The sequence below is a fragment of the Simochromis diagramma genome, unplaced genomic scaffold (genome assembly GCF_900408965.1).
Source record: "Simochromis diagramma unplaced genomic scaffold, fSimDia1.1 OVJJ01000131.1, whole genome shotgun sequence".
NCBI classification, from domain to species: Eukaryota; Metazoa; Chordata; class Actinopteri; order Cichliformes; family Cichlidae; genus Simochromis; species Simochromis diagramma.
The window spans coordinates 7,618,324-7,636,440 of record NW_024387200.1 but is presented as its reverse complement, the minus strand read 5'-3'; the positions used below and the strand labels follow the sequence as shown (position 1 = coordinate 7,636,440).

The window sequence follows — 18,117 nt, the reverse complement described above, 5'->3', positions numbered from 1 at the left end:
ATAGAAAATTTCACAGCTATGTGTACCCTCACAAATAAAGGACTTGACTTATTCCTATGGACTTAAGACAAGGCTAATAGGCTAACTGACTCTAAATTGGCAGCAGTGTAAAAATTGGACGTAGCCACTATGGTGTCATTTTAACGCTGCCTTTTCAAGCCACTCTGTTAGTAATTTGTTTGCACACCTAGGATTCCAAGTAGCCACGCCCCCTATTCCGGTCTCATGTTGGACGAGTCACACATAAAAATTCACCCCTATAAAGGTCTTTAGAAAGGGGGAAGCCATCCACAGAAACCAGAATTGTTTTTTGTTCAAGGCAGTTAATAATCGATGGTTGGACATCTTGCTTTTTGGAGCATGCCTCAAGTGGCCATTTGAAGAACTGCAGTTCATCCAACTAACATTGTGGGGGTGCTGGAGTCTATCCCAGTACACACTGGGCAGGACTTGAGTGCACATTAGATGAGACATCAGTGACTCACATAGCTCACACAGACAGTGGTGGTTCAGCAAGCAGCAGCCTGCAAGCCTAAAAAATGAACGCAATTATGCTATTGCTACTAATTTGACCAAAGCAAGCAAACTAAGCAGGAGAAAGCAGCAACAGAAAGTTGCGTTAAGTTCCTTAACTAGAACGCTATCGTAATTTTAGTGCACTGTTAGGTTAGAGGATGACAGGTTATAACATTTTCACAGTATGATAACCATCAGAAGAAGGAGATCAGATGCTGTGATATACTTTAAACATGAAACCCAGTTATTAATTTTGACAAGCTGCTGATGATGGAAGGATAAAGATATAGAGATATATTATCTCTCTTGCTGCCCTTTTTTTAAACACTAAAAATGCACATTCTATGTTACTCATCAATTTTAATATGAAACCCAGTAAAGTGTTTCAACTCTACTATAAATGTGTGTAATTTATGACCAATATTTGACATTATTTTTCTGTAGAATATTAAAACAGTATAATACATTAACTTTGCAATCACCGAGGAAACTCCCACAGCTGTACAGAGATATAAAATGATGTGATACAAAATGTTCTTTATTGTGTTGCCATCAGATAAACCTCATTCACAGATCAGTTCCTTAAAACTGCACTTCTGGGATCTCACTTTTCCTTGATTATACTCCATGCTGCAGACACGGACACGGATGGAGTCCAAAGAGCTGAGAAGTCATTCTCTCAAGTCGACTACTGGGGTGCACATGCACTGTAATGTAAACAGGCTGGGAGGCAGACATCCGCGTGTACCCTCACCTTCATCGTCTGATCACAGAATTGACGTCACTCAGGCCCGTACGGACCCAAGTGTACTCACGGTGTAATCAAGGCTTTAATCTTCCACACAGTACCTATAGCAGCTGCATGCTTCAAATCTATTTCAGGCCTAAATATGGGCTAACACTTCAGATTATGCAGAAGTGAAACTGCCCTCAGTTTTAACTATAATTATAGGACAAAACAGACATTTGTTAGGACTTGGCTGAAAAGTGACTGCATCTTTCCCAGAAGTAACCTAGCTGACTGTTGCCTTTAGCATGTTTTTACTTTTAAAGTCAACCTACTAAAACAGCAATACTCAAAGACAACCTAATGTGTTGCATAAAATCTTACGGGGTATCATCTTACTGGTTTATTGCCTTTTCAGGCTAATACTAAGCAACTGACAACTGTGCTGTTGCCTGCTGCTTTCTCACGCAAACTCATTATCAGTTTCCATGCAGCTTGCGCCTTTGTGCTAAATGAGCTCACTGATATTACTTCTGTTTCTCACACATAAAGATATAAATAAAAATGCATGCGTACTTTGCTCATGGATTATTATGTTCTGTGCAGCTAAGATATGTGTGATGTGTGCAGGCGTGCATGCTCACACACTGACACATTGCCTACAGATGTGAAAAACCCCAATTTTCATTCAGAATAGGGAAACTGTACTAATAGCAACCTCAACGCATTCCAGCCTGGTGTGTTTAAATAACTGTTAAGGCAATTAATGCACAAGTTTTTCATGTGTACATTAAATGTGAGAATGCTAGTCCACAGCTCTCCTTCCTTTTAAGGTCATTCTCAGGCCCTTATCTATCTGCCTTCCAAGATCACACATGCACGCACACACACACACACACACACACACACACACACACACACACACACACACACACACACACACACACACACACATTAAGAGAGAGCGTATTCAGAGCACCAGTGCATTAAAGCAAAATTGCAAACAGCCAGGCAAATCCTGCCAATGTCTTCCCATTCTAAATAAACACGCAAGCACGTGCACACATGCACAACTTTGGCTCTGAAATCAACTGAATTACCTCACACACATGGTTAGGGCTGTAAGCGGCTGAGGACTCGAGGGCTGCTAAATATAAAACTCTACAGACACACATACGCCTTCAGACACATGCACATGCATGCAATGTCTCTCTCATGGACCTTTATGTGTGTCTGAATGCACACTTGCACACACCCTAAAGAGACTAAACTCTGCTTACAGTGACCTTATAGATGGCAGGGCCCAGGACAGCATTCGACCTGCTCTGATCACTGGTTTAGGGGCTAAGTGTGCAACTACATGCAGCCTCACAGCTGGCCCCATCTGGAAATATTGCAGGGTTTAATGCCATGAGGCCTTGTGGGGGGAGCTAAGCATGCGGGGAGAGAGAGAAAAAGAGAAAGAGAAAAAGAAAGAAAGAAATACATCCTGCTGTGCTGCGAAGAGCTTACAGCAACAACTGATGTCATATTTCCAAGTTACAATTGCCACTTGGCATTAACAAGTGTTAATTAAGAAGTAATACACCAGTCAGGCACTGCATTTAAACTACTGACAACTTTAGTGAATAAAACTAATCATCTTAGTCCTATCATCCATCACCGCCCACCTACACATCGTGGCAGACCAACACCCCTGGAAATACACTGTACAATACAGAAGGGATAATACTGGCAACTTATTTACTGGATGATTAAATGGGAAGAAATACTACTACTAATAAATAATAATAGTTGACTAATCCAAAAGTCAGAAAGCTTGTTGACATGTGTCACTTTCATGCACATTATCAGATTAGTTTGCTATGTGAGGCACTAATGTTTGCAGTGCTAGCAGCAGCAGCAGCCTTCTTCTGTCTTTACTTGCAGGTTAACATGAACATCCATGTGCTGAACATGGCTACTCCTCCTCTTCAGTGGTTATATGCCAGTTTACTCTGTTACAGCCAACATATGGATCGCATACAGTTCAAAGTACTGCTGGTTTGAGGGTTGTTATCCATCTAAGTTTCCACCTTGCTTGTTTACATCTACCTGCCACTTGCTGCAGCTACAGTTCGGTTAATGATGTCATAGACCTAACAGTTAATCTGAACTGTACTTTGATAAAACGTAAATAATTTTTGAAGCTATATAAGCATTATTTTTAATTATTTACTAAAACTCTCTACTATATTCAAACCAAAACTGTTCAGACCCCAGACTCCAATCTGACCAACCATCTGTGGGATTATTGTGAACAAGCTCGATCCAACCCTGCAGGTATCAGGTCATTGCACAACCCTGACAGGGTCAGAGCTGTTTTACTGGCATTTGGGTAAGTTAACTAATGTTAGATCGTCGGCTTTAATGTCGTGGTTGCTTCGTGTAAGGAGAAAAGTTGTGACTGGCTGCAGAAAACCCCAAGCAAACAGGAAACAGTGTGGGAGGTGTATCTACTCACCAAGGATTAAAAGAAGACATGAATGTTGCAGATTCGTTGATGTAATCGAGTGAAAATGTCACAGCGAGAAAATACTGAGCTATCTTTCTGAGCTATAGAAATGCCCTGTATATGTTTGTATATTAATAAAGGGATAAGTAACAATAGTCAATGAAGTACGGACTGATTAAATCTATCTCATATGACTAGCAACTTAATTTCCACTTCTTTAACTAGGTTAAAGGGTAAACCAGTTAGGCTAATCTTTAAAGGGCACCAGTGTGAAACAAATCATCTATGAACTGTGATGACCCTATTGTGCATGGAAAGCATGAGTGAACCTGAAGCTCATGCTCTCCTTTAAACTAAGCTGTGAGTATATGACTAATATCTTTTCAGTTTGTGTTTTCAGTTTGGTTAACAAAAAAGCTTTGTGTTTATCATCAAAACACTCCCTCTAGATGCCACCGAATCACCAGAAGCAAAGGTGAAATGCAAACCGCCAGTAAGACAAGACGTTTTTTTTTTGAGGCAAAGCTAAATGTCATCACAGTTTTCGTCTTGTTTTGTCATGTGGCAAACTATTCACTAAAAGGAGCTTCTTAGAGGCAGTAAAAATACCATTTATGCAAACAAAAACAAACACAGGCAGAGAAAAGAGATGATTTGAAGGAGGGGGGGAAACCCCTGCAACTAAACAGCTGGAAACAGGAAATGACTTTGTGCCTTAATGTGTGTGCGCTTGTTTTTGTGTGTGCGTTAACTTAAGAGTATGTGACACTGCTTGGCAAACTTTACCCAGCCCTTTAAAGGCAAATGTGGGTTTCCATCCTATTGACACAAACAGATCTAGTGACCTACCATGCATAGATATGAAACACAAGATGACAAACCTGTCAGCTGTAACATGTCACAGTGTGAGCAGTTCTGAGAAGAGGTTATTTTAAAAAAACAAACAAAAAAACAACACATGCACATCTGCAAAAGCGGCAGACACAATCCAGTGAAACTCTGCAAAGCTCTCCTGTACTGAGAACAGCAGCAACAGAAAACGATCAGTGGTTTTCATGAACATCTGCTTGTTGCAATCAAACTAAGCATCAAGAAGATAAATCGTGATGTGTGTAGATCAGTAGACAATATTTTGAATTGACTTCTTCAACATTTCTGAAAATACATTTTTTGTTTTCTTTCTTTCTCGCTCAAATCTATAAAGTACTGAGGATGCACTTGTAGTGCGTGACTAGTCTCTTTCCATACACAGTTAACAAAAGCTGCAGACTGGCATAGCTAAATTCTATTTGTTTGAATATAGGAGGATATGAGGTGACAGGAGGGGTTACACCGTGACTTTTCAGGCAAAAAAACTCTAGTCTGGTGTGCCGAGAAAGAAAGTAAATGATTTGCAATCTCCTTTAATTTGCAACATCATGGCATAATTTTATATATTTAGTTGCCTGACAAGCTAAACAGTATTTCTGTAACCTCTTGACTTAAACACTCCTCACACACTTTGATGACTTTTATGTCCAATAGAGACCAAAAGAAAACTATAAAAAGTGCGCAACTAAATAATTATTTTACTAACAACTCATACTCTTTTGTCTTTTCCAAATTATAATAAAGACAGATAAAGATATTCATACTAGCCTGACTAAATAAACTTGAAAAAATTGAGAATAGTGCCATCGGTACCATTCTTACACTTCATGCATGCAACTAGAGGCGAGCAATCAGGCCAGAAGATCATACAAGGGTTTTACAATTCATGATATAAATGATACTTCTTTCGCATATTTAGTTTAACTCGTGATCACATGAGTAGTTGTGTACACGTGAGATGGGCTAGGCCGGGGCTAGCTGGTTAGCAGTAGTGGAGCTTTCAAAATAAAATACTTACACATAGCAGCATTAATGATTTAATCTGTATGATTTCTCTGCAGATAATGTGGCAGATAAAGAAAGACCACGGTAAACGATTGTGAGATCAGCTAAACCTACATGAAACACCAGTCCACTGATAAGGATGTCAAGACAAATCTTTCTCTATCTTTCTCTTTGTAAGCAAAAGTCATGAAGCTGTTTCAGATAGAAACCCCAGGAGTCAAATTTTGTACAGAAAGCTATTTAAAAATAAAAATGAATACTTTTCACCTGCTGTGAACTGTTTTTAAAGAAATGCCCACATATTATCATGTGAAACCACAGCTGAGCTGTTAGAGTTTAGTGAATCGCGTGTACGGTGAATATAAAGTGTGCAAAAGCTTGTGTTTTTACCTTTGGAGGATCATAGAGCTCTAACTGGTAACTTTCCCCTGCTCCTCTTCCTCCTTGAATGTCTCTGATCCTCCTGACCAGCAGGTGGCAACGCTGCCAGCGGGGCTGTGAGTCTGAAACAGTTTCGTCCACCAGAAAGTACCTCAACTGGCCCTCTTTACAGCAGCCGCTCGCCTCGGATCGCCTCTGCCTTTTACTACGAAACCTATTGAAAGGAGCCATGATCAGCTCCTTCATTCCAGGACGGTGTGAAGCAGCTGTGGGTGTGGCTTCGGAGGAGTGGGAAGAAGAGGATGACACCTCTTCGCTGATGGAGGAAATTGCACCCACTCTGTCACCATTATTTGGAAGGTTACTGTTGGTGGTGGTGGGGTTCCTAGGGGTAAGGTCCCGGGATGAGCGCGGACTGGCTTGGGGTGATTTCTTTAAAAGCTTATTTACAGACTTCCGGATTTGGCTGAAAGAGAAATGTGTGACTTCTGAGTTTTCAGGGTTCGAGGTTAAAGAGTCAGAAGAGTACCGTTCAGATACCTGGCGATGATCTGTGCCAGAGATCTCCTCGTTGCTATGGCTATGAATCACCAGTGTCCCGCTGCCAATTGTGCGAGATCCTGAAAAAGAGTTTCCCGCAGCGCATCTCAGTGGCAGCTCCTGCTCCCGGCTCAACACCACCGGCTCCACTTTCGGTGACGCAGTCAGTGGAGCAGCTCCTCCATTTGGTCTGCCAGTCTCCCGATAGTCCTGCACCCGAGGCAAAGTCCGCACTCGAGTGATTACAGGCTGAGGACGAAGGACCACTGGAGACGATGAGGGAGCACTACCGGAGGCGGCAGAGCTTGTGTTCTGACCCAGTGGCGTGCCGTCTTTGTCGACCTCGCAGCAGAAGTGTTGCTGGAAGAGGTCAGTAAATTGCTTTGAAAAGGTCTCTGGTGGAAGCACATCATGGTGTGGTCGCTCTCTTGCAAAACTCCGGTAGTGCCGGGCCAGCTCCTGGGCTGCGGCGATGGCATGCAGCTCGCAGAATTCCGTCCAGCCTTTTTGGGCAACTGCCACACCTTGGCCTGCTGCTGTTGTGGTGTTGGCTGGATGGATAGTGTTACCATTCATTGCAGTAACCAGAGTGGATGAGAATCACTGCAGAACAGAAAAAGAAGGTGGGTAAGAGAAATGAATGGATGAAGCATGGAAGAAAAGAACGAAAAAAGCCAGAGGAGCAAATAACGAGAGCAAGATATAGGAATGCAATTAGATCAGGATAATGTGGAGGGTTGTGCAAGACATGCAGCACTAAACATGGGAAATGGCACAACAGTTACAGCACATTTTGAATTGCTTCAAAGTTTAAAAACAGTTCAAACACTAAGAAAGAACATTCAAAACTCTGATTTCATCTGAGCTTGATCTGTAACCGCACAAATTGGATTACATGGGCCTGCAAAAAATCTCTGGCAATCAACCAGAGTATCCTAGAGTATCTCAACACAGGGCCACGGTTCACTCAAAGGACAATCGGTTACCATTCAGTTAATGGGAGAAAACGCAGCGAGTGTACGCATTTTAAGTAAATTTCAGGAAATTGTTTCCTACAGCAGAGGCGAGCAGAGAGAAAGGTGAAACTGCGTTCTAACCTCCACTGATATGGATGATGGCAACTCAAGTATTTTATGAATGGAAACAGTAATTAGTCAGTCAGACAGAAGGTGAATGAGGCCCTGACTGAGGAAGTACGGTTAGAAAATCTCTCAATCAGCCACGCTGCCTGTATTTTCATCCGTGTGTTTGTGTACTTACACGTGACCTATTTTAATGGTCCTTCCGTTCCCCCCCCCCCCAGTGTATCACTCATGTTTTAAAACACGATACACAAACAACATGATTATTCATTAACTTAACAAACATCATAAGTGTAGTGAAAACAAAAGTGTTTATTTATTTATTTATTATACTTAAAGGGGATTTCTTTAAGTACAATTAACACGAAAAATAAATAAATCAGTGGCGTTGGTGGAGGGGGACAGGCTCATCCGGTAGAGAGCGAGGCCCATATTAATGAGCGTTTTTGACCCTATAACCTGTCTCGCAAGGGTAACCACTTCTGCCGGCTAGCCTCCACCACAACATCTGCAGGTGTGGGTGGGGGGGGGGGGGCAACAAGGGGCCCAGGCAGAAGCTGACTTAATAGACAGAAAGTCGTAGCAGTCAACCAAAGGGCATTTCAGTCATATGCTACTGAAACCAGGTTTGGTGAGAGACTCTCAAAGATATGGAGAGAAAAACAGCTGCAGACAACATCTAATAAACCTCCTGAAAGATTTTAAGAGTTTTTAGCTTCTGTTGGACAGCTCTTGGGACAGCTCTTGTTGACCAAAGCCGCACTTTTCATAATCTTTGCTCAAACTGAAGTAAACACCAACTGAGTTTGAACTTAATGAATGTGGCAAAATCTTAAAATTTTAAACTGATTAATCATCCAACCTTAAACATTCACACACGCAACCTCATTTTATGAGTGAGACAGTAAAGATGTGACATGTGGTAATATACTGCACTGAACTTGATGTGTTCGGGTTGCCTTGGAAGGCTTGGCCTCCTACAGTAGGGCTCTGCTACTTTTTTTTGCGTGCACTGTTTCACTTCCTTGCTTCTGTTAATGCACAGTGCTTCAGTGTTTGCTGATTAGTCTAATCCCACAGGGCTTTCTCTGTTTAAACTTGTGGCTTTTCTTATAATAATCACTAAATTGAAACTATCAAAAGCCATCTACCATTTTATTCATCAGGGCCCACAACTACATTATCAACTGTAGGTACTGCATCATTTGGTGCACGAAGAAGTTAACACGCAGCTTCTCTGTACAGTGCACACGTGTTTCAACCTGTCCACCACCGTTAAAAAACTAGTACTGTTGTAATTTAAAAGAACTCCGTGGTTAACAGCTTTAACCACACAGTTCATCAGAATAAAGGAAGGATGTATTCCTAAGTATTCAACAAGCCCTTCTCTTTTCTTTCTTTTTAAACGCCCATTTGCTGTGTGTGTGTGTGTGTGTGTGTGTGTGTGTGTGTGTGTGTGTGTGTGTGTGTGTGTGTGTGTGTGTGTGTGTGTGTGTGTGTGTGTGTGTTTATCCCTTTTTGACCTTGAGTATACTAAACAAATAGGCATAGGGGATCAGGGAGAACACATTTTTGGGCATGTAGCATAAGGATGACATAAAAGTGTGTTGACTTGGAAGTGAGTAGCCCAGGCATGACTGGTAGCTGGAATAACTGGACATGACTTCTGTTCAGATATAGCAAGATTCAAGTGATGTTTAGAGACAGCCAATGACGCCAATGAAAGAGTCCCATTTTTGGTAGAATAAAGAAGCAGAATTGGGTCTTCTGGAAATGAAAGAAGACAAATATGACTGGACATTTAGAGTCTTTTTAGTCCTAAAACGCTGACATATTAAATTCTGAAGCAGACAGGAAGAGCCATAGATAGGATATTTAAAAAAAAAAAAAAAAGAAAGAAAGAAAGGATGTAGCTACTGTGATATCAGCTGTGTGGACTTTTGGAGCACCCATTTTGGTACTTTGTGCGTGTTCATCTTAAGTTTTTGTTTCGATCCAGACGTGGCCATATTGGAACAAGAAGGCAGAGCTGTGGCATTATCACCTGGTGCTGGTGCAAGCTTACTTAGCAAGGTGTTAACTAAAACAGAATGTTTCCTGACTCCATCGAATGGACAGAAGACGCTCACAATGATGCCGAACTTTAAGTCTTAATACGATTTAGCCAGGAAACAGGAAAAAAGAAACTTCTGAAGGGGGGAAAACATCTGTAGAGACCATAACTGATTTTTGTGCTAAACTGTCAAAATGTTTCATTTCTGCACTAACTAAATGTGGGCATTTTACCACGAGAGTCTATGGCGACTGATTCACTTTTGGCACCTACTTCAAATAGCCATTAGTTGCCATCTGCAGTTCTTGGCACTTCTACATTGGCTTAATTTTATAACTGGAAGTTTGTGCTTGGATATAAGACACTCAAACCCACCACTGGAAGAAATACAGTCACATACACAGACAGACATACAGAGGTGAATTTAAGCTTCATCTTAAAACTGCCACTTTGCATGTGTAAACACTGCAGACACATGGTGTAACTAACAGACTGTAACTAGGATACAACAACTAGTCAGATTTCTTCTTATGTGCTGCACAGTAAAGCGGTGAACACAGGTAGAATATTCACCATAACACAAACCAAAAGCAACACCTCAAGGTGCTTTTAGCAAAGAAGTCAACATGCATTATATATAAGCTGCTTCTTTTTCTGCCCTGCATGTCTTTCCATAATAAAGTGTTGAGCAACAGATGAACAGTTAGACTATAAGACGTAAACTGCAGTATCATTAACAGGAGTTTAATCTTCTAACTTCAACATGTGCCTACAGTACATACCATCTTCCTCCAGTGCTGCAGAGAAGAGTCTAATCGACATACAGGAAGTGTGAGAGTGCTTTTGCATATGGGTGCGTGTGGGCTGTTGTGTCTCTGTGTCTGGTGGGGGGGGGTTTGTCACAGACTGTGGTCCAACAGATCACAGACAACCACAAGAAACAGGGGGTGGGGGGATGGGGGGTCGCGCTGTGGTCGGGCCAAAACATGGAGCAACGCGTCTTGTTATCTAATTTCTCTCTGTGTCCTGAGCGACAACCTTCTGAGATGAAGACTTGTAAAAGTCGTGAGGTCACATCTTAAAATAAGCGTGCCGTTTTTTCATTAGCACCATCAAACATATCAAGGGGACGCGTACGTCAATGAGGCAGTGAAAAGTTGGCATCGTGAAATATTGCGTCACTAAAGTTCCTGGATGTGTCCTGTCACAACAACTAATCCCCTTCCTGTACTTTTTCAGAGCATGCTCAGTGCATGCCTCACTTTGCCCCTTCAGCTGGCCTCCCAGAAGCTTGGTTCTATCTGCCTGGCCAGCCCAGCGATGACTCAGCACTGCCTAGAGAACATACACACACACATGCACACAAAAACACAGACACACACTTCCTCTCGCCGTATCCATTGGGGTCTTGGCCGCCTCCGTTCCCAGGGTTTTCCCTTTCTTTTCATCTTCTCTGTCCTCTGAGGATCTCCAGATGTGTTTGGACTCAAACTTCCTTGACTTTTTACCTTGACGAAGAGCCATATTCAAACTGTGAGGGGAAACAAAAAGGCTAACACAGTGTTTGTGTCTCCTTTCTCTGTTCTTATCCGGGACCTCTAACCTCAGCTCAGTGTTTTGTTATTGTATTATTGCTTTCCTAGACAGCATTCGGCAGGAGACGGCAGAAAAAAAAGCCAATCCAAACACCCGAAATTGCAACTGGAAAACATTTGTGCACTCCTGCCTTTTTTCCTTCCTCACCTTACTCATCACTCCCTCAAGCTCCTTCTCCTCCCCTACAATGCCCGCATTCTTCTTCTGCGAAGCACACGCACGCTCGCGATGGCACACTGATTGCTTTCTTCGTCTCTCTCGTGGGCTTTACAGAAATTTGGCACCGCTTTTTTCTCCCCCATCGACACCACAAAACAACCTGAGGAACTGCTGCACTGTGTCGAGATCAACGTCAGATTTTTTGGCAAGAAGAAAAAAAGAGAAAAATGATCTAACCAAACAAATGCTACTGTGAAACTACTGATGCAGCAAGTCAACCACTGCTGTTTAAAAGAGCAAACAGGTAGTGACGCATACCACACAAGTCTTTAATGGACAAATGGCAAAATGTCAAACAAGTGTCAAAACGCAGCAGCTAGTCACACTTGCTGACATTTAGACAAATATAAAACAATCTCTTCTGAGCATGTGACATGAGGCAAAGTCCTTCTAGAAGCAAGCCTAACCACTCAGCAGCCATCTTGAATCACCTCCACAATAACTTAGGCAGTAATTATCTATTATCTAAATTAGCTTGTAGTTGGTCAGTGAATATAAAAACTGTATCCTGACCTTGTCCTATAAAGTTAACCACACACCAGGTCAGGTTGCAAGACACCACAATGAGTCACACAGCTCTCATCTATCCCTAATACTCATGATGCACATGCTCCAGAAGTGGACATAAAAGAGTCTGATTTTAATCAAGACGGAAGGAAACAGGATGTGTGAAACACAGACATGAATCGATCTTGTTAGCGTGAGTAACCTCATGACTCAGGACTTACTGGGGAAATTCATGTGTTATATTGCGGCGTTTTATTCCCACTAAATGGAAGTGCTAGCAGTATGATTTACAGTAAACAGCGTCCTGGATGTGGTCTGCAGGGAACAGAGACAACATGATCTTTTGCTCAATATTTTTTTGTTTGCACAAACATTAACACCACATGGCTCCTCTCAAAAAGAAAAGAAAAAGCTTTTTTTGGAGCAAAACCAAGAAAATAAAATCTCCCAAGACCGCAGCTTATATAACACTACAACTCATAGATAATAATCTATGCTGCTGGTGGATGTAGACTGCTATTTATATCTCACAGGCCTGGTATCAGCTCTCACACACCACTGAGTTACCCTGTTGTCCCCATTAGGGAACAGCTCGTTTGATGCAACGGACACACACATCCATGAAAGTGTTGAAGTGACCTGAGTTTTCAGGTCATGCGTTCAAATTAGGAGGTAGGGGTCTGGTTTGAGAGCGCTGCAGCACCTCTAATGGCCACTAGATGCTGGATGCATAACCGAAATGCAGACTGGGTGGGAAAATGTTACAAGTCTGACAAGTGCTAAACTACCTCGTAAAATAAGATTTTAAAGGGTTTTAAAAACAAGTTTACTTAACCAATAAACTGATCTCGAGGCTCCTGTGAGTTTGTATAAGGGAAGATTTTTGAGTCCCGCTGCCAACCGAAGCTGAAATGTTTTGTCACCGGAGTCACATGGCAAAAAAAGCATAATTAAAATAATTTTAGCTTAAATGTAAAACATTTGATGTTGGTAAACGTCAAATAGCTCAATTATCTAATTTATGTTCATAAAATTTACTTAATGGCTTGGAGTTTTAAGTGGTTTAACTCAAGTTTGCCAATGTAAAATTATCAGACCTTGCATACTGAAAAATGACAGTATTGGAAGATCGACAAGAACAACGAACAACGACAAGATGACTATATGCCAATGAGTTCTCTGAAACAGTATCAATTTAATTTCAGCAGATTCTGTACATCTCGGAGTTGTTGGGTTTTTTCATGCTAAAAGTACTCAGCACTCCTGACAATACTCAGCTCAGTCCTTGATAGTACCAAAGAGGCACAGCCTCAGCAGCTCTGACACTGGTTACTGAACAGGTGCAGGCATAAATACTCAGAGAGCAGCAGCATTAACTTGTCCTTCATTGCTGTTCCACACTTGTTGTGACATTCGGTCAGCGTGTTGCTCGACCGTCTTTCCACTGTTACTGGACAGCTGGTTAAGCTAGGAAGAGGTGCACAGCGTGGAAAAGATGACTAGCACCTTGTTATGTTGCTACAGCTGTTTTTGCCACTGTAAACAACTGGAAAAAGCACGCCAGACTCAGGAAAAATAGACGAGACTTTGCAGATTTATGTAGATTACATTTGGATGTTTCAAAGCATACCATTTTTCATAATGTAGTCTTCTTTTCCAGCTACTAAACTACCATTAAACTGGTCCAGGAAGGCTATTGGTGTTGCACTTTTCTCCTTATGAAAGTAAGGGGTCAGCAACCTCCAGTCACTAAAGGAAATATATGTATTCCCCAACAGGTGGCTGTTTCTAGGTGAAACTGGCCACAAAGAGGATGCTATACCAAAAACCTCAATGTGATAGTTTTGGCTGCAGATTTCTACAGTCGCCCATAGTTTGCATGGAAGATGCCAACTTGATCCAAGTTTGATTTTGAAGGCAACCGGTCTTGTTCTCAATTTACATCACACTCCTCACAGTTTTAATATCACTTGGCAAACATGTTCGCAAACAAGTCAGCATCTTCCATGCAAACTCTGGACACCCACAACAATCTGCTGGCAAGCAGCTTGGTTTCAAGCAGGTTTTCAGCGCAGTACCACACAGGCAGCAATCACCAGCAATCACTTGCCATTCAACTGAGGAATACACATTTTCCAGAGTGACCTGTGGTTTTCAGGGGATCACCAGTCATTAGGCATGTGTGGCTGGGGCTTGTCAAAACCTATAGTCATGTAAACAATATCGCCTAAATAATCAACTAGCCAACTCTATGATTATAGCTCTACTAATCAGCAAATCATTTTAAAATAAAAAATGTTTACAAAAAATTCCAAATTCACTGAATTCACAGTGGAAATCAAGCGAACTTTCCCTAAAGAGCAAGCTGTGAAGAAATTGTAAACTATAAGAATAAAAAGATAAATATGAGAAACTAATGACAGCAGAAGTGGAATTGAACTCCTTTTTGCACAAAGACAGGAAGAAGATGCAACCACAGGCGCAATAAACATTAGTTACTACTTGACTGCTACACATCAGCTCCAACACTGCACTCCCGCCAGACCCTCCAGACATGACATCACAGACACTACCTCCATGTTTTTTCAGACACACTTAAACATGAATAGATATCAGATTGTTGGGCGATGAGCTAAACTGTTTGCTCTTGCTCTAAAACACACAAACATACAGATGTGTGAGCAACTGGTCTGGGAATGTGTGTACATGTACACCTCTATGTGCTGATTAGTTGTACATTATTGCAAAAAATAGGATGCAGTCCTAACTGTCACGCTCATTAAGTAAAATGCAATTTACAGCGAACCACATCCGTCCGACCTTTATATAGCCCGAGCCTTATTACCGAGATCAGCCGGATCCAATCTATTGCTTATGACTCAATTAATATGCATGGCATAGAGGCTCACAGAGACATCAAACACTCGGAGTTTCCTGTAAAAACTGCAGTGGAAAATTTATACACACAAAAACCTAAAGGCAAAAAATAAAAAAAATAACACAGCAACATGTGCATCCAAGGAACTCGGGTCAAAAACAGATTTTATTACCTCTGAATTTTCACTCCCTGAATCATTGAATGAATCACAGAGATACGGATAAACTTATAAAGCAGGGGCACAGTAAGTGATTGTAAGAGGGGGGAGAAGGCAATAAAGCAGTGAGAAAAGGAAGAGGAGGAGGAACAACAGTCACAAGGACAGAGAGAAAGACAGATGGGCGGATAATGAGAGGCCAGGCAGGAAGTGAGAATAACAAGCAGGAGAAAGCTGAGAGGAGAGGAGACGGCGCCAGGTTTGTGGATGAAGGTCCAGGTGGCAGAGCACAAGAGGAAAGGAGACCAAAGGATCACTGCTCTGCTCTGCCTGGGCAGCAATCACAGCAACAGGAAGCCCTGCCCTGGCAAGCAGCAAACAGTGCACACATGCAAAGACGCCGTGCATGTACACACACATGCACACCAACGTGCTGCCTTATGTGAGGAGAGAACTAGAATATCAAGTACAAGTGTTACTTAAAATATTTAACTGTGAGCATGATGAATACACATTTGTGGTGAAAGCTGCAAGTGAAAAAAAAAACCAAGTGGTTCTGGGAACTTTTCTGCTTTCGTATTTTAAGGCTAAATCACAGTACACAATACACATCATGATATTTTAGAATAACTTCTAAATTATTTTATAAAATAAAATCGATTTATCTACTCTGATACATACACCACACTGATTATTTAATAATGACCTAATATGTTAAATTTAAAGGTACAGTGTGTAAAATCTCACCACTAGATGTCAGTAGATTGCAGACTGCCATCAACTGTATCCTGTTTTGTTATTGATCCTGTTTTTGCCGCTATTAGCAACACCAGTCTTTGGAATTAGGGGTGAGTTTTGATTATCGATTTATCGATTAAAATCGATTCTAGCTTGGATAACGTGATATCGATTCATTAAAATCCTGAATCAATTTTTTAATATAAATTTATTTTGCCTGAAACGCCAGAATCTCAGGTTAAACCTCACAAAATTTCAACAACCACCAAACAGCTAAAACAGTAAATGAGAGCAGGTACACGGATTCTTCACAAAGACGCAAACACAAAGCGCTGACCCGCCGACAGATCAGAATCAGCGAAATGTCGCCTTTCTCACCCGATGGCACGGACACAGTCGGGGCTGAAACCCGACAGCTCGCTGATTCTGATGTTTCGGCGGGTCCGCGCTTTGTGTTTATGTCCTTTTTGCGCTGATTCTGAAGCTGCAGGTTTGATCTCTCTCCAAACAATATTGACTGAAAACACTTACCTGTCTCTAATAAACCCTCTGTAACTTTGCTCTGCTTCACTTCAGCAGCATCAGGTAATGTTCATATGTTGATTAACGGTGTTCTTCTGTTTTTGATCTACTGCAGAATATTTTTTATAAAATCCCAGGCCTGGAAAATCGCCTTCATGTTTTTCTGTGTTTTATCCTCAGTTACTTTGACACAAAGGCATCTGCTGTGATGCTTACACGTTTGATAAAGTCTCGCAAGTGTCAGCTTTCTTTTTATAGATATAAAAATATGGAAATGTACTGATGCATGATCTGAATTATAATATTTCTGACTGTCTGAGGCAAAATTTCCCCGATTCAAATCAAATCGAATCAAATCGAATCAAATTGAATCAAATTGAATCGAATTGTGGATCGAATCGATTCGGGACCTTGTTAATCGGAATTGAATCGATTCTAGAAATCAGTGACGACACCCAGCCCTATTTGGAATGGAGCTAAGGTCATTGGACTTGGACACTTAGCGAATAAACTGTCATATAATATGAGAATATAATCAATCTATTTATCAAAGGGAAAGTGTCCTTTTTAGGACACCTAAGCCTAACATTAGCCAGCATAATGTTAGCTTATAACCATCTGTTAATGATCCGTTGTGAGCCAACTCCTGAGAAGGAGAATAACAAAAAATAACTATCAAAAAATAACTAGGCATGCTTACGCACGTTTTCGTCTCTTCGCCACTACATAATGTATTTTAATAATTATAATTCCCCAAAACAGCTCCTCAGATAACCTAAAGAGTATGAAATATATGATGTATAAAAAGCATCCCACTAAACTCATTTACTTCTAAGCCATTACAAACTCCTGCACAACCCTACAAGTTTTAAAGAAGTTTAAAAACAACAGCTAAGTTGTGATTTCAGCTATAGGGTATTTCTAACTTAGACTAAGAGGGTGGATGATATGCGAAAGTGGCTGATGCTAATTTGGCATATGATCTTCTTTTCAGAGAAATGCCACAGACAGTGTCATTAAATAAATATATAATTAAGTGCAATTCAAGCATCCTCTCTCCACAAGAACAAAGCAAAACCGAGATCATTTGTGACACAGCTAAGGTTCATCATAGCCTGCACGATGCACCTTGGAGGTGCAGATTTATGCACTGGACCTTCAGCTTAGAGTTGCAGGGGTTTTTTTAGCCACATGCACAAAAAAATCATATGATCACATCAGCTAAGCTAAAACTGTTGAGAGAAAAACTGTAAGTCAGATCATAATTCAGCACCGAAAGCTTGTGACATGATCATTTGGTCAGATATACGAGAGCACACAAAAAGCCAAATTAGCTACAAAATGTTCCCGCTGAAGAACAGCTGGTAATTTTAGCTCTTATCAACATGATATTAATGGGAGGAAATGGGTCAGCTTTTATCGGCTTCTGAGATAAAAATAAACCGAGTCACAATATGAAACTGAAAAGATGTGAAATCGCTAATTGTTTTTTTGCCATCACTCCACTGAGACACGTCGTCACTAGTGATCTTAGTATTATGATTACTTATTTTTGCTATGTTTTAACAATGTTGCTATAGATGGGAGAGTGAGAATGGCGAGAATAAATGGGTCATTACAATCCCATTTTAAGCAGCAGCAATCACGTTAGCAGCCTGATACAGAAACTGCTTTGGTCTCTATAGCTTATTTCTCCTTAATAACTGTAGACTGGATGAATAAAACCATTTAGATTTTGACTGCCTTGATTGACAAGTATACCAACAGAGACCATTATAACCAGTAGCTGTCTACTAATTAGTCTTCATTCAAATCCTCTCAACCGTGTCTGT

The 18,117-nt window shown here is 41.1% G+C and overlaps 1 protein-coding gene across 6 annotated transcripts in view; it reads right to left on the bottom strand.

Annotated features, from left to right (window-relative positions):
• Positions 1 to 18,117, bottom strand: part of sh2b3 (SH2B adaptor protein 3) — a 59,005-nt gene that overhangs the window by 32,017 nt on the left and 8,871 nt on the right. For 5 of the 6 annotated variants that reach the window (XM_040051092.1, XM_040051089.1, XM_040051094.1 and 2 more), the window contains exon 2: positions 6,003 to 7,136. In XM_040051092.1, coding sequence (XP_039907026.1) covers positions 6,003 to 7,109 — 1,107 coding nt within the window. In that variant the 5' untranslated portion in view covers positions 7,110 to 7,136. Of the gene's footprint in view, positions 1 to 6,002; positions 7,137 to 10,450; positions 16,407 to 18,117 lie in introns of those variants that run through there. The other variant, XM_040051091.1, reaches the window with a different exon arrangement.